Source organism: Phascolarctos cinereus, unplaced genomic scaffold (genome assembly GCF_003287225.1).
Source record: "Phascolarctos cinereus isolate Bilbo 61053 unplaced genomic scaffold, phaCin_HiC Scaffold_726;HRSCAF=1367, whole genome shotgun sequence".
Taxonomy (NCBI): Eukaryota; Metazoa; Chordata; class Mammalia; order Diprotodontia; family Phascolarctidae; genus Phascolarctos; species Phascolarctos cinereus.
The window spans coordinates 124,546,579-124,570,435 of NW_027556098.1; the positions used below are offsets into that span (position 1 = coordinate 124,546,579).

General features: G+C 38.6%; 1 protein-coding gene and 1 long non-coding RNA gene across 3 annotated transcripts in view; one reads left to right on the forward strand and one right to left on the reverse strand.

Moving 5' to 3' along the window:
• LOC144454526 (uncharacterized) overlaps nt 1-8,865 on the reverse strand; it is a 34,876-nt gene extending 26,011 nt beyond the window's left edge. The window contains exon 1 of the long non-coding RNA XR_013482977.1: nt 8,710-8,865. This is a non-coding gene — a long non-coding RNA (uncharacterized LOC144454526). The remainder of the gene's footprint in view (nt 1-8,709) is intronic.
• A 13-nt stretch (nt 8,866-8,878) lies between these two features.
• The window catches only part of PCCB (propionyl-CoA carboxylase subunit beta), a 46,301-nt gene continuing 31,322 nt past the window's right edge, over nt 8,879-23,857 (forward strand). Inside the window, exons 1-5 of one of the 2 annotated variants that reach the window (XM_020986099.2) lie at nt 8,879-9,121; nt 11,529-11,648; nt 13,233-13,301; nt 17,080-17,136; nt 18,255-18,368. In XM_020986099.2, the coding sequence (XP_020841758.1) occupies nt 8,930-9,121; nt 11,529-11,648; nt 13,233-13,301; nt 17,080-17,136; nt 18,255-18,368 (552 nt within the window). In that variant the 5' untranslated portion in view covers nt 8,879-8,929. The remainder of the gene's footprint in view (nt 9,122-11,528; nt 11,649-13,232; nt 13,302-17,079; nt 17,137-18,254; nt 18,369-23,857) is intronic. The other variant, XM_020986098.2, reaches the window with a different exon arrangement.

Below are 23,857 nucleotides of genomic sequence, written 5' to 3' on the forward strand. Positions count from 1 at the left end.
AAGGCATTAGTATTAAAGGGGATCAAGAAAGGTTTTCTATAGAAAGTGGGATTTTAGCTAGGACTTAAAGGAACAAGGGAAGCCAGTAAGTGGAAATGAGGAGAGAGAGCATTCCAGGTATAGAGGACAGCCAGTAAAATACCTGGCGTCAGGAGAGGGAATGTTTTCTAGGAACAGCAAGGAGGCCAATGTCACTGGATTGCAGATTACGTGGGGGAGTGTAAGGTTTAAAAAGGTATAAGAAGACTGGAAAGTTGAGAAGATGGGGAGGGAGGGAGCAGGTTATGAAGGGCTTTGAATACCAAAGGACTGTATATTTGATCCTAGAGTTGGGGATGGATGTGGTAAGGGGTGTTGTGTGTGACATGGTCAGACCTAAGTTTTATTTTTCTTTTAAATTTTTATTTATTTATTATTTGCTTTTCGGTGAGGCAATCAGGTTTAAGTGACTTGCCCAGGGTCACACAGTACGTGTTAAGTGTCTGAGGCTGGATTTGAACTCAGGTCCTCATGACTCCAAGGCCAGAGCTCTATTTACTACACCACCTAGCTGCCCCAGACCTAAGCTTTAGAAAGATCAATCTGACATCTGAGTGAAAGATGGACTGGAATAAGAAGAGACTTGAGGAAAGGAGACCAACCAGAAGACTACTGTTATAGTTGAAGCATAAGGTCTTGGTAGTGGCAGTGGCAGAAGAGAGACAGGGGAGTTTATGAGAGATATTTCCAAGGTAGAATTCACAAGACTTGGCAACAGATTGATTGGATATGGGGGGTAGGGAAGAAGGAGGAGTTGAGGATGACATCTAGGTTGTAAGCCTGAGTGACTGGGAGGATAGTAGTACCCTCTACAATAATAAGAAAATTAGGAAGGGAGGAGGGTTTGGGGGAAAAGATAACGAACTCAGTTTTGGATATGTTGAGTGTAAGATGTCTATAAGAAATCCAGTTTGAAATCTTAATTGGAGATACAAGAGTAGAAGTTAGGAAAGAGGTTAAGACTAGATAAGCAAATCTGGGAATTATCCCGAAGAGGTCAGGAGAGAAGTTAAGGGTTGGTAGATAAGTAGATCTGGAAATCATCAGCATAAAGATGATAACTGAAACCATGAGAGCTGAAGAGACCATTAAGCAAAATGGTAGAGAGAAAGAAGAGGGCCCAAGACACTCACAATTAGTGGGCATGACCTGGATGAAGATCCAGCAAAGGGGAGCACCAAGAGAACAAGAGTGACTACCAGTATGGAATACTACAGAGAGGTAAAGAAGGATGAGGACTGAAAAAAGGTCATTAGATTTGGTAATTAAGACATTATTGGTGACTTTGGAGAGAGCAGTTTCAGTTTGTCAAGATATTAAGAGACACCCTGTTTTCCAGAGCTAAGGCCCAGCAAGCAGGCTGTGCCCTGAGCTTGGCATAACAACAATCCTTTGCACTCCCCCTCTGGATGATCTCAGCCACAGCAAACCCCTAGAATTGGGATTTATGATTTTAACTATTTAGCCCTGTTTCCCAGGGGATACTAGCTAAGAGCTGGAGCTACAGTTGATGCACTACAGCAGAAAGTCATCAATCACATCTCCTGACAGTCTAACAATTCCTGTGCTTGTAACTTCTAAGTGAACCAAACCAGGTACTGCAGTCCTGTTCCCACCACACTAACTCTGGTTCTGTACCCCGATGAATGATCACAAGACTCAACAAAACTTTCAAGACTTGAGACAATCACAAGGCTCAAAGATTCTAGTAACTTAGAGACTGCTCCCAAAGGACCTAAGAATGCCTGTAGGGTCCTAAGAAATGCCAAACATGGAAACAGTTTATTGAAGACCTAAGAATGACTGTGTTGTGGTCCCACCTTTTTGTGGTTTTCATGCTTAAAAGCCCTACCACTGCCACGTGCTCCCTTTCTCAGGAGGACTTTGATTTGCAAACCTGTATTCCTCACTGGAAATTAAACTTCTGTTTGATTCCTGATTCTCTTTTCTCTAGCCTGCTTTGTTTGGCTCTGGCTACCCACAGGTTAGAGGTCAGTTCCAGTCTGGTTGTCAAGTTGAATAATGGGGTCAGGAGGCAGATTGTACAGAGTTAAGAGTGAGAAGAGAGGAAGTAGAGTTGTCGATTGTAAATGGCCTTCTCAAGGAATTTGGTGATATGTCCTGGGATTTGATACAATGATTATAATGTAATTCCTAAACAGAAGCATCCAGAGGACATCACCAACTATATATAGTCTCTCTTTAACTTGTACTCTGCATTGGATCTCTTTCATCACAACGGGGAAGACCTTCATCAAGCATACATCTCTTTTATTCCTTGCCTGATGTTTATGATGAAAGGGTCATCAAACTAAGTTATTTCTGTTATTTTTTCTTTTTTTATTGAATAGTATTTTATTTTTTCCAATAACATGTAAAGCCAATTTTCAACATTCATTTTTTGAAAGATTTTGAGTTCCAAATTTTTCTCTCTCCCTCCCCTCCACTCCCCCTTCACCAAGATGGCAAGCAATCTGATGTAGGTTATACATGTGTAATCATGTATAACATATTTCCACATTAGTCATGCTGTGAAAGAAGAAACAATGTTGTTACATCTTTCAAGAATCTTGATGAATGAATGGGAAACACCTTGTTGTAAACTGGTATTATGTTCTACTGAATCAAATGCTTTTTAATAGTCAACAAATTATACAATGTGATCTTATATAATCTGTAATTTTTAGTTAATTGTGAAGATGTGGTTCCTATTGAATATTGCTTATGAATACCTAATTTTTCTCTCATTGAGGGTGCCTTCATTTTATGTATACATGACTCTCATAAAGACTTTCTATAGTTGAGAGAGTAGACATATATATGTAAATAGTTATGGTTGTTGTCTTGGTTGCCTTTTTCAGTACTAATAAGGTTCAATATTTTTTTCCATGTCTTTTGATATTTTCCCCTCTTCCAGATACTCTGTATATATGTCACTCAATGCCCTCACAATTGTCTCCCTTCCAGTGTGGATTTCCTCGTTGTATGCTTGTTGTAAAATATCTGTTTTCCCTGTGTTTGTTTTTCTTAGTATCAATTCTACCTCCTCTATAAGCACATCTGGAACTGTGATATTAGGGACCAAGTGCTGTGGTTTCCTTTTCTTCAATAGAAGAAAACTGTTATGATAATTTTTTGAAAAAATATTTTCAATTTTTCTCCTATTTGTTGTCCTCCTGGAATGATTTTTGCTTTGTTAGATATCTTGCCAAGCTTCCTCTAAACTGGTTTTGCCCTCTGTGGCTTCTTTCTGTTTTATGAGATGATACTACTCATAATAATTCATCATCTTTTTTATGACTTTTAAAAAATAATTGTTACTCTGAACTTGGCAAACATCAAGAAATATAAGCATTTCCACATTAAAAAAAGAACCATAAAGAGTATTGTACGTAGGACTGCAATTCTCCATTATGCATAGCTTGTTTAAGTATATAAAATTATCCTGGCATCCTTTCTGAACCTCCTTTTGTTCTATTTTGCAAACTTGTAGAAATGTTACATTGACACTCACCATTAATTTTTGTATCACTACTATTACCTTCCTCCCCTTCATCAGGATTTCCCCCTCAACATATTGATTGATTTTGTCAATTTTCTTTTTCACTTTCTCTTTTTCTTTAAAAAAAAATGTTATAAGCTATGGTTTTCCAGGGGGAGAGGTGGGGATACAGGTGGAAATCTAGTCAATGTAAAAACAAAAGATAGCAATAAAATGCTATTTTAGAAGAATATCATAATAGCTAGAATTTATATAGCTCTTAAAAGTTTGTAAAGCACCTTATATGTTATCTTATTTGATCCTCACAATAACCCTACGAAGTAGGTATTTTTTTTTTTTTGCAATTGGGGTTAAGTGACTTGCCCAGGGTGGCACAGCTAATAAGTGTCAAAGGTCAGATTTCAACTCAGGTCCTCTTGACTCCAAGGCCAGAGCTCTATCCACTGTACCACCCAGTTGCCCTTACTATTTTACTTATAAGGAAACAGTCTGAGAAAGGTTAAGTGACTTGCCCAGAGTCACACAGCTAATAAGTATCTGAGGCAGGATTTAACCTAAGGTTTTGACTCTTAATTCCGATATCTTATCAGCTCCATATCTAGCTGTCACTTCATCATTAAAGAAGCTCTTATTATCATTTAGCCCATCCATTTCTTTCTAGGTTCCTCTCAACTCCCATGTTTGCATTTCAAAGTTTCTGCTTAGCACTTGTCTTTTCAATAAAATTGCCTGAAGGTCCTCTGTTCCATTAAAGATCCATCTTCCCATGTGTGATCATAATCAGTCTTGAACAAATTATTCCTGATTGTAAACATTTTTTTTTCCTTTTTGAGGTATCAAAAGCTCTTGTGCGATCCTGAAATTCTTTGCAAGATTTTACAAATGAACTAATATTCTAACCAGCATTGCCTTTGGCAGCTGACTTGCTCAGTTTGGCAAGTAAGCCAAAGGAGACAGCTATGCCGAACAGTGAATACAGCTTTGGACCCAGAGTCTGGAAGACCCAAGGGTGAATCTCGCCTCAGATACTTATTAGCTGTGTTACCCTGAGCAAGTCATTTCATCTCTGTGAGCCTAATTTCCACATCTGTAAATGAAGTGGTTCTACTTGATAACTTCTAAGGTCCCTTCCAGCTCTAGGTATATGATGATACACTAGATGTTTGCTAAAGTGCTTTCTTATTGTGACAATTAATTTACAACGGTTAAACTCCTTGATAAAATTACTAGAGCTGGTGTTAATGTCATTTCTGTTGCATATTTCCCATTTTTATCATTATTTATTTAAATGGCTTCTTGTTGTTCAGTCGTTTTTCAGCTGCGTCTTTGTGATCCTATTTGGGGTTTTCTTGGCAGCACTACTGGAGTGGTTTGCCGTTTCCTTCTCCAGCTCCTTTGACAGATGAGCACACTGAGGCAAAGAGGGTTAAGTGACCTGCCCAGGGTCATACAGCTAGTAAGTAACTGAGGCCAGATTTGAACTTAGGAAGATGAGTCTTCCTGACTTCAGACCTGGCATTCTATCCACTGTGCCACTTAGCTGCCCTGCTTAAATCATACAAGGTCATATATTTTCCTCATTTTTATCTTATTTTTTGTTAATTGAGCTTGCTTCCGACCCATTGATGCACACAGACAACTGACTCAGAGATTATACTGACATTTCGGTAGACAGAATATTTTAGGTTGCATGGAGAGACACAGCATACAGAACAAAGGGAGGGAATAATTCCACTACAAACTGCTCTTGTCAGATCGCGTTGGAAGCACAATGCTCAGTTCAGAGTAACCTGTTTTAGGAAGCACCTAGACAAACAAATCAAAGACCTCCAGAAGTGTGCGACCAGGATGGCGACTGGACTAGACTCATGCCATGCTATATAGAAACTTTTCAAAGAACTGAGAATGTTTAGGCTAGAGAAGAGGTGATTTAGGAGGACGTGTTAGCAGTTTTTTATTATGTCAAAAGGCTGTTCTGTGGGACAGCACTTGCTGTGTTCCAGAGGGTGGGGGAAAAAAATGATAGCTGGATATGGTAGAAGGGAAATTAGGCTTGATTTAAGGAGAAATTTCCTAATAAGCCGTTCCAAAGTAGAAGAGAGGAAGGAGTGGGTTCTTCCTTACTGAGAGTCTTCAAACTGAGGATATATGACCATTTGTTGGGAATATTATAGAAAGGATTCTGAGTCACCTAAGGGTTGAACTAGATGGCCCCTAAGATCTCTTCCAATTCTGAGATTCTGTGATTCTTAGACAGTTAATAGGATAAATGCTGATTTTTTTTTTAAAAAGGCCTTTGGATCCTGCAGTTATGGAGACAAGAGCTAGACAGGAAAATGTTGACAAAATATTGGATAGAGAAGAAATAAAATATCAGATATAGAGTACTTTTTTCAAGAAGGAGAGTTATTGGCCAATCGTCAGATGTAGCAGAAGGGGCTGAGAAGAGCCAAGATGGTAGAGGAAAAAGGAATAGCCAGTTTCCCCTCCCCAAACTAAACTCCTTCAAAGAGATCCAGAAGATATATCAGATCAAATCCAGGTCACAGTGAGATTTTTTTCTAGCCCGTGTCAGCATAGGGAGACACAGAGGTTTGTTGACAGAGTCTGTCCAGGAACATGCCAGGGGCTGGCTGGCTTGAGCACTCCAATACAACGAGGGGCTCTGCACCAGGGCAAGAGGAGGTCCAAGACCCATATGGGTAAACCATAAATTCATGTAGGGTGTGGGAACAGGTACCAACTGATAACCTTGCCACTCACTAACCAGTTCTGGCTCACAGATGTGAGGCAGACTGAGGAGGAAAGTCCAGCCATGTCAGAGTAAGGAGAGTATTGAGGTAAGGAGCAGTTGCAGACCTCAGGCTGAAGCAACAAACTACCCCAAAATGCAAATGAACTATATAGAAGTAAATGATTCTATGAGATAACAAGTACTAAAAGTTTAAAAACCTTAAAAAAGTAGAAGAAAATATAAGGTATCTCATAGCAATAACAGTTGATCTGGAAACCAGATCAAGATGAAAAAAATTTAAGAATCACTGAACTACCTGAAAACCATGACATCATTTTCAAGAAATGTTGAAAACTTCCCATATCTTTTAGAACCAGAGGGCAAAGCAAAAATAGAAACCATTGGTCACCTCCTGAAAGAAACCTCAAAATGAAAACTCTCTGGAATGTTATAATCAGAATCCAGAGTTAAAGAAAAAATACTCTGTGTGACCCTGGGCAAGTCACTTAACCTGACTGCCTAACCAAAAAGAAAAGAAGAAGAAGAAGAAGAAGAAAATACTGCAAGCAGCCAGAAAGAAAAACTTCCGATATCAATGAATCACAGCAAGAATCACACATGATTTAGCAGTCACCATTTTATAAAGGAGCAGAGAGCTTAGAACATAATATTTTAGAAGGCAAAGGATATGGGCTTATAGCCAAGGATAACTTATCCAACAAAACTGAGTATAGTCTTGGAGGAGACAAAAATGTATTTTTAATTGATATAGAACTTTTAAGGATTCCTGATCAAAAGACTTGGGATGCACAGAAACTATGAAGTTTAAAAATAGGAGTTAAGAGAAACATGAAAAGGTAAACATGAACGAACAGGGATTAACTGCTTACATTCAAGTATGATGAGATACATGTGTCCCTTCTGAATTTTATCGTTACCAGGGGTCATAGAGGGAGTCTAATCAAAGAATACGTCTGGGAGTAGTTTCATTTCATTATGTCTTGATTTTTTTTGGGGGGGGGTTGGCAATGGGGTTAAGTGACTAGCCCAGGGTCACACAGCTATTAAGTGTCAAGTATCTGAGACCCGATTTGAACTCAGGTCCTCTTGACTTCAGAGCTGGTGCTCTACCCACTGCACCACTTAGCTGCCCCTATGTCTTGATCTTAAGTGAAGAATGGCAAAAGAGGGGAAGAAAAATATATTGGGAGGGGGAGAGGGAGAAGGGAAAGAAAGATTAGAGAAAATCATCTCACATAATCCGAAGGCATAAAGGAGGAAAGAGGAGAGCAGATGACACTTGAACTTCCCTCTTACTTAAATTAGGACAAAGGAGGAAAGAATACATATCACACAGAGTTGAGTACATAAATATATTTCAATCAACATGTAAAGAGTAGGCAAAAGGGGAGAAAGGGAGAGGGGAATTAGAGGGAGGGCAGGTTAAGGGAGGAATAAATGAATAAGTTATGGTTAAAATGATGTTGTCTACCCCATTCTACTGTGAGCTCCTTTCAGCAGGATTTTTTTCTTCTTTTCTTTGTATGACTGGCACCTATCTTAACAAGTACCTGGTACATACTAAGTAAGTGTGTACTAAATGCCTGTTCCTGAAGTCTGAAACTACTATCATGGGAAATGATACAGGGATTGCTGAACAGAAAGGAGGGCTTTCACTCCTGTGTGACTCATTGGAAATATTTACAATCCAGCTACAGCCATCAACCAATTTAAACACTCTTTTATGTATGCCGTGGTTAATAATCAACTTTAGTAACACTCTGCTGCATAAAACTGAATGCTTGTCATGTTTGGCTGTTGGGTGGTATAACCAGAGTCCTTGAACTTTCACCCATGGCATACTGAACAAAAGCACGTATAATACAGCTCCAAGCAAATATTCAGGCTTTGATTCAGACTTTTTGGAGACATCATCTTCTTTGGGAACAGCCACAGATAAACAGGAATGTTAAGGAGAAATTTGTCATCTACTGTTTTGCTACTCAGTGCCCCAAAGTCTCAAAGGTGGGAACTCTATGCCTGTAACGTTGGGGGAGTAAGGCTGGGGGAAATAGGGAAGAAATTAACAATTAGGACTGTTTAAAAGTGGGCCTGTGAAGTGGTTCTGTTTAGTGGGAGTAAGGATTTCTTTTGGGCATTCCTATAAAATACAGCTGGGACTATTTATTTAGTACTGCACTATAGGATTTTTGAATTCTAATAAGTAGGCAAAAGTGTATCAGATAAGGCTTTTGAGTAGATCAGTGCAATTATTAACCAGGATTATTCTGGTAGCTGTAGGAAGGATACTTGGAAAGAAGCCTTGTTAATAGGATATTGCAATACTTTAGGGCCTAGGACAGGGGTCAGTCAGGTTACTCCTCCGGAGAACAGGTCACACTGCAACTTCAGCAGCTTATGCTCAGACTCTTACCACTTGCGAAACTCTACCAAGGTTGTCGAACCAGGCACAACCACGTGGACGGAGAGACAAAACACCCTGCGCGCCTGCCCAGTCCATCTTCACCTCTGGAAGTTGGATATGCGCTGTTCTAGCAGAGCCGGCAGCGCATGCTCAATACGCCCAATGTCTCCAATGCGCCGGCGCAGTGAGACAAAGTGGGGAACAAGGTGGACAAGACACCAGAACAAAGATGGCGGTTGCACTGCGGACTGCAGCGGCTGGGACCGTCCGGTGCGCTCTGGTGAGCAGTACCAGGGGCTGGACGGCACAGGCCCGGAGATACTGCACCCAGCCCGTCACCGTTAATGAGCGCATCGAACGGAAACGCCAAGAAGCACTGCTCGGAGGCGGTCAGTCCCGTATCGATGCGCAGCACAAACGGGTGAGTCTGAAAGGATGCCAAGCCTCAAGCTCCGCCTCTATCTGATCTTGGCCTATTACTACGCGGCGTGCTCAAAGACGCCCACTTCGAGCCAGCCAATCAGCGAAATGCAGTCCGGGAGGCGTGCCCTAGCCCCTCCCACTTTCCAATATGTTTCAGTAAAGGGGCTCCACCCCTCCCCCCGCTCCAGCTCCACAGGGGTCCTATGTTACAGTTACTTTAAAAATACATTCACCTTTTTTGTCTTCCTTGTGTATGTGCAGGTAGCTGAGAGGCATGTGTCTGTTTCTTAAAGACCCGCAAGCTGAGGCATCCGGGCAGGTTTGGACAGGTGGAGGCATTGAGCCAGGAGCTTAGGAAGAGCTGGGGCGGGGGCGCGGGAACCACAGACACGCTTTTCTTGCAACCCCCTCCTTTTATGCATGAGGAAGGGAGGCCCAGAGAGCGTGAACCCCTCGCCGCTGGTGCGCTGAGGGCACCCCCAGACGCTTTTCACCTTTCGCGTCTGCCGGCGTTGCAACTTCACCCCATTTGTCCCACACGCTGATTGTGTGAGTGAAGAGGGCATTAAAATCCCTAACGCGGCTAACCACCTCTGGCTCTTTAAAAGTTTGTTTTTTTAATCAACAAACATTTATGTTCTTTCCCAGCCCATTGGGGGGGAAACAGTAAACCAAAATCCTTGTAATAAATTATGCATAGTCAAGCAAAATAAATTCCCTGGTTGGACTCTTCAAAAACATATGTCATTCTGTACTGATGTAACCTCCCAGTCAGGAAGAAGTGAGTAACATTCTTCATCGGTCCTGTGAAATCGTGATTGGTCATTGTATTGATTAGAGTTCTTAATTTATTTTTTATTATAAATTTTTTTCATAACATAAAACATTTAAAAAATAAAAGTTCCTATTTTATTTTTTTCCACTAACAAATTTAGTTTCCCTCCTACTTTACCCCTTTGTTGGAAAAATAAAATAAAATCCATACTCATACCAAATATGCATAATCAAGCTCAACAAACTCCATTACTAACAGTTTTTTGAAATGCATATCTTATTTTGCACTTGAACCCTTCTCTTCTATGAGGAGGTGAATAACATTCTTCCTCCTGAGCCCTCTAGATGATCATTTCGTTGATCAAATTTATTTTAAAGTTATTTTTCTTTACAGTGTTGTTATTGTATGAATTGTTCAATTTGCATCAGTTCATACAGGTTTCCCTGGGTTTCTCTGAAGCAGTCCTCTTCATAATTTCTTAGGGTTCACTAATATTCCATTACAGTAATTTGCTTTAATTTATTAAACCATTACTAGTTTGCATACCACCTGAGTTTTCAGTTCTTTGCTATTACAAAAAGAGCTGATGTAAATATTTTTGTACATCTGGCTCCCCCTCCTTTGATCACATCGAGGTATGGGCCTAATAAAGGTGTTACTGGCCCAAAGGATGTATACAGGTTAGTCATTTGGGGGGATAATTTCAAAGTGTTCCACAAGGTCCAGCCAGAATTCTAGATCATTTCACAACTCCACTACACATTAGTGTGTCTGTTTTCCTGAAGCTATTCCAACAATTGTCATCTTTGCCAGTCTGATGGATGTGAAGTAGAATTTCATAGTTGCTTTAATTTGCAGTTCTCTAATTATTAGTGAGTTGGAACATTTATTTTTATTTAAAAATTTTTTAAAATTTATTTTTAATTTTCAACATTCACTTCCGTAAGATTTTGAGTTCCAAATTTTCTCCCCATTGGAACATTTTTTTTTTATATCTGTTCATGGCTTGGACTTCTGTTGAGAACTGCCTGTCCTATCCTTTGATCATTTATCTATTGGATAATGGCTCTGGTTCTTAGATATTTCAATATCTTACATATCTTGGCTATAAAAAAAAACTTACTGCAAATATTATTTGCCAATTAACCTTTTCCCTTTAAATTTTAACTGCATTGTTTCATTTATGCAAAACCTTTAAAATGTTATGTAATTAAAATTGCCTATTTCAATTTTTGTGATATTCATTATCTCTTATTTCGTCATGAACTCTTCTCCGATCCAGTTACAAAAGATATTTACTTACTTGATCCTGTGATTTGTTTATGTGACCTTTTATATCTAAGTCATGTTATCATTTGGAACTTATCTTTGTATATGGTGTGAGATGTTTGTCTAAACCTAATTTCTGTCAGACTAGGGAAACAGCATTTTAACCTGTATCTTAACCAGGGCAGGTCGAATAAAGTAGCCATGTTTATGATGGTGGGGGCCAAGGAAAGGGAGTACAGATGAGTAAAGAGTGATAGAAGGTGAGACGTGGTCACTTATAAGCCAATTTTCCCTTATTTTTCCTTGCGTGATTTACAGACTGATTTATTCAGGGCACTTTGTGTGTTGTTTTTAATTTTAGGGAAAACTAACAGCCAGAGAGCGAATCAGTGTCTTGTTGGACCCTGGGAGTTTTGTTGAAAGTGATATGTTTGTGGAACACAGATGTGCTGATTTTGGAATGGCGTCTGATAAAAATAAGGTATTTATTCAGAGCTGTGGTATATACAATTCTGCTACACAGATATTATTACATCTACTTATCTACTCTACTCATGGCCCTGTTGTACAATGGGAAGAGGGCTGGCCTCAGTTAGAAAGGCCTAGGGTCATGTTATATCTAATGCAAACCACAAGTCACTCAACCTCTGAGCTCCCTGAGTAATTCTCTGAGGTTTGAGGTTGCAGAAACAGTTGCTGATTTCCACTAGCAGAGGGAAATCACTGATGAAATCACAGGTCCAGCAAAAAAAAAAATCCGTGATACACACTAATGAATGTATGAGTCTTTCCCCTGGCGTCCTGGTATTCAGTAACTGTTTAGTCCTGGTATAGGGCATAGTTTGGGCATCTCAGAGGAAGGTCCCCCGGATGACTCAGGTCCCCCGTTGGGCTTTTGATTGACGTAATATGTCCCAGCTTTGTGTAGAGAGGAACTCAAGTCAGAGTTCTCCTTTAGGCAGTCTCTTCTCTTAGGCTTGCATATTGTTTGACAGTTCATCACGATAATGCGTTTTTCATAAGCTCAGTCTATTTTGGTTTCTTAGATTTTTAGCACTGTAGAAAAAAGGTCCTGGAACAAATGTTCAAAGTAACACTTTAATATCGTTCTGATTTAGCTGGGCAAAGAAGATCACAAAGTTTGACCATTACACACACACACACACACACACACACACACACATATACATATATATATACACATATATATATACATATATATGTATGTATGTATATGCATATATATATACATATATATATGTATGTATGTATATACATATATATATTTTAACTTAACAAGAAATAGAAATATAACACATTTAATAGATGCTGTGTACACTACTGGGCCCTGGGGGAGAGGCAAAGTTTAGATAAGGAGAGCTCAGTAAGATATTTTCTATGGGTTTTTTTGTTTGTTTATTTTATACCAAGTGAATCATAATTCGATTTTCACAGCTCTCTATCAGTTACATAACTAGACGTGTGTAGTTCTCTGTACTTAACTTTATAACATTAAGCTTGATCTGGTTTTTCTAGGTGTGGGTCTGTTGTAGTCTGTGGCTGGGAAATTAATGGCTTGATGGTATTTACATTAGTCTTTTTTGGAAGAATTCCCATTGATTGTTGAAATTCCTTTTAAAATGGTGGCTTTCCTTTTGAGAAAATGCCATGTTTGGTTTTTTACTTTAAAAAATGTTAAAATACATGACTGTCAGCATTTTCTGAGAACCCTTGCAACCCTGAGACTCTGTGATTGTATGAATCGATAATTCTAGACCTCTAGCTCTCTGGGAGCTTCATGCTTTTAGGAGCAGAATTAACCTAAAACTATACTACAAGTTCTTGTTTCTTATTTGGGTTTAGAAATCTGAAAAATCTCTAATCCAGTGTGATTGCATTAATGGAGCTCATGGGTGTTTTGTATTCATTGTTCATACTTGTAACCCTCTGTGGGGTTGTTTTAGCTTTCATTTTTCTTTTTTGTTACAAAGCAACAATCATGTTCATTAAAATGGATAATGTTTATGTCTTGACTCTTATGTCCTTTGATTTCTTTTCCATACAGTTTCCTGGGGACAGTGTGGTAACTGGCCGGGGCCGGATCAATGGAAGATTGGTTTATGTCTTCAGTCAGGTATAGCATATTCCTTGTGAACATTCAGTCATTACATCTAGCAGAACCTGTTGTAATATGTTGAAATTCAGCAGTCTAAAAGGAGAAGGGAGCAAGAAAGAATCAGGTGGTCTAGAGGAAGTGAAACTTCTGCTTCTGGGTGGGTCAGTCTGTAATCAGGGGAGAGCTATCTAAAGGCCATGATTATTTTCTCAGAGAGGTGGGGGCTGTGGATACAGTGTCATATATACTCTTAGACATGATCACTCTATGTTGGTCAGTTTTGCATAACTACTTTTCTTTTTATGGTGAGGATGGAAATAAATAGGATATAAATATAAAGTCATCAATAAAACTTAGTAAAAATTAAGGCCATGATTAAAAACCTATAAAGGTTAGCCACAAGGTGGAGTCATAGTAGAATGTAAATGGACTGTTTAATAAATGCTTAATGAATAAATGAAGGAATGAATATGAGTATTAAGGGCATGTCTCATGAATTTTTCCTGAGGAAATATATGACTTTAGTAGAGCATTATGTTCTAAGGAGATTCTCAAAGCAGAATGGGTGTTATGTTGTGATATTGATTCTAGAGATTGTGAGTTTCCTCCTGGAGGTAGTTAGTGAATGAGGTCGTGTTCCAGATGGAAGATGTCTTGGAATAGAGAATATTTCCTAGATTACTGTGCTTGTAATCCTAATCATATAACTATGGTATTTTTCTTAGCCAAGGAGTTGAATAGTAAAAGCATGTGTTCCCTTGAAAGTATTCATAATTATAGTTGTTATCAGGCCATGTGAAATAAGTAGCTTTTTCCAGGTAGATGTTTTTGGGAGAAGAAAATTTAAATATATGTAATGCTTTACTTTAGTGCCCTGCACAGGTCTAAAATTAGTTTAGAAACATAAAATACATTATATGTATGTTGGTTTGTCCATACCTACCCATCAAGTAAGTTTGGCATATTAAAAATACAATAATAATAGTAATCATTATGGCTAGCATTTACATAATTCTTTAAGGTTTGCTAAATGTTATACAAATATTACCTCATTTTATCCTCATAACAATTTTAGGAGGTAGGTGCTATTATTATCCTCATTTTACAGATGAAGAAACTGAGGCAGAGATTTTTTTTTTAAGTAAGTTGCCCAGGGACATACAGCTAGCACAGATTTGAACTCAAGTCTTCCTAACTCTAGGCCCAGCACTCCAACTACTGCACCACTAGCAGCCTATGTAGTTTATTGAAGTATAATTTATTTAGGCAATAATTATAACTATCCTGACTAATTGACTTGAAAATGTTTCATTTTGGGTAATTTATGAGAAATGGGTTAAAAAAACTTGAATAGGAGAAGCCATCAATGTCAGTGAGGCAGACAAAGGCACGTTTTCTGGATCCTTTCACCTCTTCTGTGTCAGTACGCTATAGAAAGTGTGTTATTTGAGAAAATAAAAGCAGGGGGCAGAAATCCCCAATGCATTTTGCCACATTGTTATAATCTCTCTTTTTCCAAGCTCTTCCTGGCAGCAGTTTCTGCTGCTTCTGACGGCATAGTTTTATGATCTTCAAAGAACTTGTGAAAATTGAAGACTGGCCTGGACTGTAACAAGCCTCTCTGATTGTTTCACATGTTCATTTACCCCTTGATTTGGTGAACTTCCACACGGAGACCAGTTGCTTACACTCACTTCAGCAGCAGCTGAGAGACAGGAGGTGTGGAGGGGGGAGTCCGGCTGGAGGAGGGAGGTGGGGCGTGGGGCCAACGGGAGCCACATACTTGAGGATGCTCTGAGTGTCTTGATCTCTGAAAACATCTTTCCAGCACTGACACTAAGTGAGAGGAAGTCCCATGGAAGGGTGGAGGAGTTAGAAGACCCACGTTCCCATCTCAGTCATTTTATAGCAAAGTGATCATAGGCAACTCATTTAACCTTTTCCTGCCTCAGTTTTCTCCCTTGTAATATGGGGGAAATAATATTGGCATCACCAGGTCATAGGGCCATTGTGAGGAGAGCGCTTGGCAAACTTTGAAGCGTTCCATAAATGTGTGTGCCATCGAGTGGACAGCTGGTTTCATTCCTCGCTCTGCCATTGTTTATATTTTTGCCTTTGGATATAGGGATACAACTGTCTCTGTATTTAGTCCTTTGAGGCCTACTCAGGATGGGAGGACAGCTACCAAAAGCCTTAACCAGATCAACCAAAGTTAGCTAGAGGAAGCCCACTAACAAAGAGGCATCTGAGAGGCAGTCTGGGGATTCAGTCAGAAAGACCTGGGTTCAAATGCTGTCCTTAAAACACTTAATCAGGGGGCACCTAGGTGGATAGAACTCTGATCTTGGAGTCAGGAGGACCCGAGTTCAAATGCAGACTCAGACACTTGATACTTACTAGCTGTGTGACCCTGGGCAAGTCACTTAACCTCAGTCACCTCACCAAAAAGCAAATAAATAAAACATCTACCCAACTTTGTTAACTCTGGGCTAGTCTCTTAACTTCTCCATTGTGAGTTGTTGTGAGTTGGGGCAGCTCTGCTGACCAGCAGCTAAGCCTGCGAAAGGGTTCTTGACCGAAGACTGCAAGGCAAATACGAAAGAGATCCAAGCATGATGGAAAACTGAGTCAACTTTATTAGAGCACAGTAGGCAGTTTTATATCTTTGACTCATGGGAATATACCCCAGTGTAACAGTGGACAAAGCAACAAAGTTTACATATCTTTACCAGTGGGCAACACGGAGAATTTTTCTCATGCGAATACCAATCAAAGTATCAACAAGCATATCTCTTTGCAACATTCTCCTGGCTGTGTCCTTCTCCCAGGCTGTTCCCGTGAAAACACCATGGACTTCTTGTTCCCGGAATGTGCCAATACTTGATACATATTTGTGCTTGAGCTAGCAACGTTGTTTATGGTTGAGCTTGCCAAGCCACCCTTTCTGGGGAGTGGAGAACCGATCCAGGCCAAGGAGCAGGCTCCTCACCTGGGAGAGCTTATACGGCCATCAGGGTCAGAGTCCTACTCACCTGTGGTCCTCTACACTCCATTAATCAATTTTCTCTGCTGTAAGATAAGTGGCTTAGGCTGGACGGTCTCTAAAGTGTCTTCCAGCTCTAAAACTGTGATCCTGTGATTCTTCTCTTACGAAAATGGCATGATGGAAATACATTTTGATTTTAGTATAAGGGGAATTGTAATATCATGTGGTAAATAATTTTAATAATAATAATGATAATAATAATATGTACCAGTTATATAGCAGCTGCTGGGTGCCAGGCACGGTGTTAAATGCCTTACAATTATTATCTCATTTGATTCTCACAGCAACCCTGAGAGGCAGGTGCTGTTATTATCCCCATTTTACAGATGAGGAAACTGAAGCAAGCAGATATTAAGAGACTTTACCCAGGGCCACACAGCTAGTAAGTGTCTGAGGCTGGATTTGAAATCAGGTTTTCCAGACTCCAGGCCTAGCACTGTATCTATTTCATCACCCAGCTGCCCCTAATTTTACACTTGTTTTCATATTACATAGCTGTTAGACCATCTTTGAGAATGAAAATCTGGGTAGCAACAATATGGCAGTACCTTTTATTAAATACTTGATTCATTATTTGAAAATAATTCATAATACAAAATTTTCGCAAGATAAAAGAAAGTTCCTAAAAGTTCTTAGGAAAAATGAAGAGAAGAACTTTTTCCCTTACCCCACCCTGCTCTCACTGCATTCTCCCCTCATCTTTTCAAATTTTAATGGTCATTTCTTCCTCTTTTTTTTTCTTTTTTTAAGGATTTTACAGTGTTTGGAGGAAGCCTGTCAGGAGCTCATGCCCAGAAGATCTGTAAAGTAAATATTTAGCTACCAAAAAATGCCTAACTCTTTTCATTGTACTTTAAGTGGATTTCTGTTGAAATGTAAACAGCCCTTGACAGCCCTTAGGAGTCTAATTGAACCTCTGGTAACAATGCCAGCCTGTGCTATAAGAAGCCCAGGAGCAGAAAAAAAGTAGAGAATCGGTTTGCTGAGATTTGGGGTTGAGGATAAAGATGATATAGATGTCTTGTAGTGTCCAAAGTACCTTTTTTCTGTCAGGGGTATCTGGATCGTAGGAAAAGGATGTGTCAGGGGCTGGAGACAAGGAAGGAAAAGATGCAGTCTGGGACCAAGTACAAGACAGGCTTTGGTTGGCATGTCCGTGCAGACAGGTTACTGCCCACTCCATAGTGCTTTTGAACAAGTAATCATGGTAACTGATTTTGTGCACCAAAAAGACTATTGGCTACTGAGTGCACTAAAAAAAAGCATATAGGCTGATGTTTTAAAAAATACAGTTATCCCTTACACATCAAGAGGATTGAGGGCATTTCACCCCCATGATCTGGAAAATCCACATACAATTTTTTGGCCCTCTCGTCGTACCAGAGAAGAAGTCTGAATTATTATGGTATTAAAAAATAAAATATGTTGATATTATACAATACTATTCATATATTTTATGCATTTCTGAGTTCCTAGCCTTTTTCTGTATCATCTGCTGGCTTTATCCGCAGCTTCCACAAAACTACCTCAAAATTCCCATTTAATTTCTTACACTGACCTGTGATATATCAAAACCGCAATTAGGAAAGTTGGGATGTAGAAGGGATAACTGTACTTGTCATAGGAAAATAGATCTCTCTCTCTTGCAAATTTAGAGAATGAGCGAAGGTTCCTGGGTTTTTTTTAAAGATTTGAATGTAGTGTTGTTTTGAATATGCTTCACTGAATATGTTTCACAATGTTCTTCCTTCTGTGAAGGTATTTAGTTAGTAAAATGAACCAAATTGGCATTCTTTTCACCAGCTTCGGTAAACCATTCATGAAAAATGCTATGAACATGTGTTAATAAAATGCTGTGTGTTAATTGAGTGCCACTGGATATTGAGGGAATGTCATTATAACACAGGTCTTTGTGCTCCCTATAGATCATGGATCAAGCTCTGCTGGTCGGGGCTCCCGTGATTGGACTGAATGATTCTGGAGGAGCTCGGATCCAAGAAGGGGTAGAATCCTTGGCCGGTTATGCTGATATATTTTTGGTAAGAGACTCAATTTGAAGAGAATGAAGTAAAAATATGTGGCATTGTTCAGCCTTTGGTTACTTGAATTTTCTCCTGTTTTAATGGATTTGCTCTGTTAATATATATTCTGGGTTTTGCAAAGATATCTGGTCAGTGATATTGAATTGGGGAAAAATGTGTTCATAAATGGGGAAACTTCATTTCTTTTTTGAGAGATACATATTTTAGTTTAAACATCTATGATTTTAAATTTTACAGCAAGGAATAAAATTATATTCAAGATTAGAACTACATTTTCAAATATGTTTAAATTTTTCTTTATGGACATTTTGGGTGGGATTAGGGGAGAGAGGAAGAGAGGGAAAGTTCATTTTATTAACTAAAAAGCTTCACAAAAGGAGGAGTGGTGAAACATATTTAAAGAGAGAGCAAGAGAGGAGTAGAAGTGAGAAGAGGTAGAGATCTCAACAAACAAGTAGCTATAGAAAAAGAGTTCTTAACCTTTTTTGTGTGACAGACCCTTTTGGCAGTCTGGTGAAACCTATGGAACCTTTTCCAGAATAATGTTATTAAGTATATAATCCTTTATGAAGGAAATATTGAAATTCATATTATATTGAAATTCAGTTTATATTAAAATATTTTCAAATGCTCTTACATCTTAACTTTCCCTTGGACTATAACATGAATGATATTATCACACATGTTTGAAATAAATTGACCAACTACTATTTATAGAATACTTGCTATGCTTCGGCACTTTATTAGCCAATTCATCACTACTTACAGCTGTCTAGTTGTGAAGTCATTGTGGTTTGATGGAGAAGGCATAGGACTCGGAGATAGAGGGCTTGAGTTTGAATCCAGTCTCTGCTCCTTAAAACCTGTGTGACCTTGGGCAAATCATTGAATCTCTCTGGCCCTGAGTTTTTTTCATCTATAAAATGAAGGAGTTGGACTCGATGATCTCTGAGGTCCCTTCTATCCCTGAATTTATCATCCTGGGAACTGTGCTTTATTCTTTAAATTCAAGCTATAAGTCAATACTGTGAATGCAAAAGTTGTAACTCTCTACCAGGGGAGAATTTTTTCTTTGGGATTTATTGACAGTGACTAGAACAAAATTAGTCTGGGGACCAAAAAAAATTAAGTGGAGAGCCAGATTTAGCTCATTGGTTTGACACATTGTCCTTAACCTTTCTTTGCTGTTTTCCATTCCTGTCTCAATAGAGAAAAGGGACACTAATTATATTTAAATTTGAAAATTGGCTAAGAATTTATATAGGTCAGGGGCAACGATAGCATGATTGTAAAAGTTTAGAGTTGGACGTTTAGCTTAGAGGTCATGTATTCTAATATATCACTATAAAATTCTGTGACCTGCATTATGAAAGAATCTTGGAAATAACAAGCTTCTTTATCACAGTTTTTAAAATTGTTCAGTCAAAATTCAGCAGATGTTTATTAAATGCCTACTGTGTTCAAGGCACTGGGGATCATAGACAGAAATGCAATGGTCCCTCCCCTCAGCAAGCTTGTATTCTAATTATTAGGATAATTGTTTTAAAGACTTCATAGAACTCCATGTTGTCTTTTGAATGTGCATATAACTGGGTTTTACAAATCTGTCTATGGCCATTTTTTCTAATTTTTTTAAATCATAGGCAGGTAACCATGAGCAACTCTGAATGCTGTTTATGTGAACAGTATTTAATGTAATCAAAATTCAGAGCAAATTTTGACACTTATTTAGTGATATACGTAAACATTGGGTGGTGTGGTAATTTTGTTTGTAGATGGCAGTGACTATAATTTCATGTAATTTCCACAGCCACACCTTTTTTTCCATTTTTTTCCCCTTTTCGCATCATTTGTTAAAGCCTTGTAATTAGGAGCAGTACAGTTCATTTTTCTCTTATGTTGTGGACAGCTTGATTCCTATTCTCCATGCAGATGCATATGTTATAAAACAAAGATTCTGTATTGCAGAAATAAATAATTGGCTCAAAGTAGTCATATGTATGGATCTTCTTTGTTTAAAAATATTAATTTTAAAAGGAACTTAAAAAGAAATAAAAATAAAGAAACTAGAAACAAAGATTCTGAATCTAACATCCTAACTGCTGTTGTTGCCTGCATAACTCATCTCTTCTGAGTAGCCTTGACCTGAGGCTCCCAGGGTTATGCTTCCTATTATTCCACTGTTGCACCATATCGTTCTTTTTCTCACTTTCATCTGAGGATCCCAGAATGGGACTTCTATATGTTTCTGTCTCCCCCATCCCCAGGTATACTCTCTTCTGAGTACCTAGGCTGCATAACTCTAGGTGACCCGCCCAGAGTGGGATGGGGAAGACCCAGGCCAGTGGTGATGGTTCTGGAGAGGAATTGAAATCTCTAGTATGTAGCAACATAGGAGAGAAAGGAGTGTATGGGTGAAGGGAAGGGATAAGAAAGGTAGGCATTTAGGTAGGGAGGATTAGGTAGACTTCTCAGACCAGTACCCAGAGACTAAACTGCAAAATCAAGCTATTGTGTTCCCAGCTTTCTGGAAAAGGTCTCCATTAGTCATAGCCAATACTCTTCCACCAGGGAAGATGGGGTGGTTTTTGGGAAAGAAACCTTAAGACAGACTGAATTGGAAATTGAGAGGATGCCCATCAATTGGGGAATGGCTGAACAAGTTGTGATATGTGAATGTAATGGAATACTATTGTGCTAATAAGAAATGACGAGCATGCAGATTTCAGAAAAACCTTGAAAGACTTGTATGGTCTGATGCTGTGTGAAGTGAGCAGAACCAGGAGAACATTGTACACAGTAACAGCAACATTATTCGATGATCAACTGTGATTGACTTATTCTTCTCAATGATACAGTGATCAAGACAATTCCAAAAGACTCATGATGGAAAATGCTATCTACACCCAGAGAAAGAACTATGGAGTCTAAATGCAGATTGAAGCATAATATTTTCACTTTTTTGTGGGTTATTTTTTTGTTTTTTATGGCTTTCCCCCTTTGTTCTGTTTCTTCTTTTATAGCATGACTAATGTGGAAATATGTTTACATGATTGCACATGTATAACTTGTATCAGATTGTTTGCCATCTTGGGGAATGGGGATAGGCCAGAGGGAGAGAGAAAAAATTTGAAACTCAAAATCTTATAAAAAATGAATGTTGAAAACTATCTTTACATGTGATTGGGAAAAAAAAACTATTTGCCAAAAAAAAATTTTTAAGTATATAAAACAAAATACATGAGATTGCAAAGGAAACCAATTATATTGATAGCCAGTTTTCAGAATATTAAAAAAAACAAACAAAACAAATCTGTGGACTCAACCTTTGCACTAAAATGAATGTTTGTCAAAGTATAAATTCCTGATAGCATAACTGTTTTTGTTTTGAAAGAGGAATGAGGCTAGAAAACTTAAAATGAGAAAGCCAAAGAGTAACTTGAATGTGGGCCCTAAGGTGGTATTCTTTTTCCCTTCCACTGTCAGTCACCACTGTTTTCTTCTTCTGTAGTTGACATGTCACTTGTCATGTTTCTGTGTTGTCTGCATGGGTTTGTGGAGTTTGGGCTGCTGAATAAGAGGTGGAGGCAGATGGGAACAAGGAAGGAGACTTTTTTCCCTACTCTGTGGGAAAGGGACAGAGTCCATAGTTGGCAAATTCATTTTACCTTCTAGAGATTCCCACAGTGGTGAGTATCATATAGGAATTTGTCACTTTTTTATGAAGGTCAGGTGACCTACTCCCAGCCACTGATGCCCAAAGCCTTGATATCCCCCCATTACCTGCTGCCTTGTCCCCTTTTATGTATTGATACTGTTATTGTAAGATATACAAAAGAAATTGAGTAAGACTTTGTGTGAATAGTATCCAGGATTTATAGTGAATCCTCCCTGTCCTCAAAGTCTACAGAACATTACCAGGTGATGCAAAAAAAGCTGATTAAAAAGACAAGAATTCATGCGTTTTCTGTTCCATGTACACAAATATGTACAGCCACATCTCTTCTCAGCCATTAAATTTGCTCATGCTTTTGAAGTGCTCTTTTTTCTCAGTCTTATTGCTCCTGTCTAGGATTGTTATCACTTCAGGTTCTATCTTCCTATCCTTGTCCTCTTTAGGGGGACTTTATGATTCTGGTGAAAATTGCCCTTTGTATCTTGATAAATGTATGCAGCTAACGGTATTAGCTGCAAGTAGTTAGAACAGGGATTTTTTTTTCTTTAAAAATAAATTTTTTTCATTCCCCAGTTGATAAATGGTAAAAGGATATGAACAGGCAGTTCTCAGAGGAAGAAATTAAAGCTGTCTATAGTCATATGAAAAAATGCTCTAAATCACTATTGATTAGAGAAGTGCAAATCAAAACAACTCTGAGGTACTACATCACACCTATCAGACTGGCCAACATGACAAAACAGGAAAATGATAACTGTTGGAGAAGATGTGGGAAAAATGCAAAACTAATGCATTGTTGGTGGAGTTGTGAACTGATCCAACCATTTTGGAGAGCAATTTGGCACTGTGCCCAAAGGGCTATAAAAATGTGCGTACCATCTTTGACCCAGCAATAGCACTACTAGGGTTGTATCACAAAGAGATCATAAAAATCGGAAAAGGACCCACATGTACAAAAATATTCATAGCAGCTCTTTTTGTGGTGGCAAAGAATTGGAAATTGAGGGGATGCCCATCAACTGGGGAATGGCTGAACAAGTTGTGGTATATGAATGTAATGGAATATGATTGTGCTATAAGAAATGACGAGCTTGAGGACTTCAGAAAAACCTGGAAAGACTTGTATGGACTGATGCTGAGTGAAGTGAGCAGAACTAGGAAGACACTGTATACAGTAACAGCCACATTGTACAGTGCCTAACTTTGATAGACGTAGCCCTTCTCAGCAATGCAAGGATCTAAGACATCACCAAAAGTCTCAAGATGGAAAATGCTATTTACATCCAAAGAAAGAATTATGGAGTTTGAATGCAGATTGAAACTTACTATTTGCTCTTTTTTTCCTTCTGTTTTATTTTGTTTCCTCTTTCTTGTGGTTCCTTCTAATAGTTCTAATTATTCCTTACAACATGACTAATGTGAAAATATGTATATAGGAATGTTATGTATAGCCTATATCAGATTGCATTCCATCTTGTGAAGGGAGGTGGGGAAGGAAGGGGAGAAAAATTTAAAACTCAAAAGCTTGTGGAAGTGATCATTGATAAATCAAAATAAATTAATAAAAAAAGAACAAATCCATTAAGCAAAAATTCAAATAAAAATAATTTATAATTAAAAATAAATATATTTTTTTCAACTAAAAATCTATTTTCTCTCCCTTCATTATCTTCTCTCCTCCTGCCCCCCTGCCCCAAACCTGTTGGCGGGGGAAATTGGGGAGGAGAAATCCAACAAAACCACTTTTAATAAATATGCATAATCAGGCAAAATGAGTTCCCACATTGGCCCTTTTTAAAAGCTATGTCTC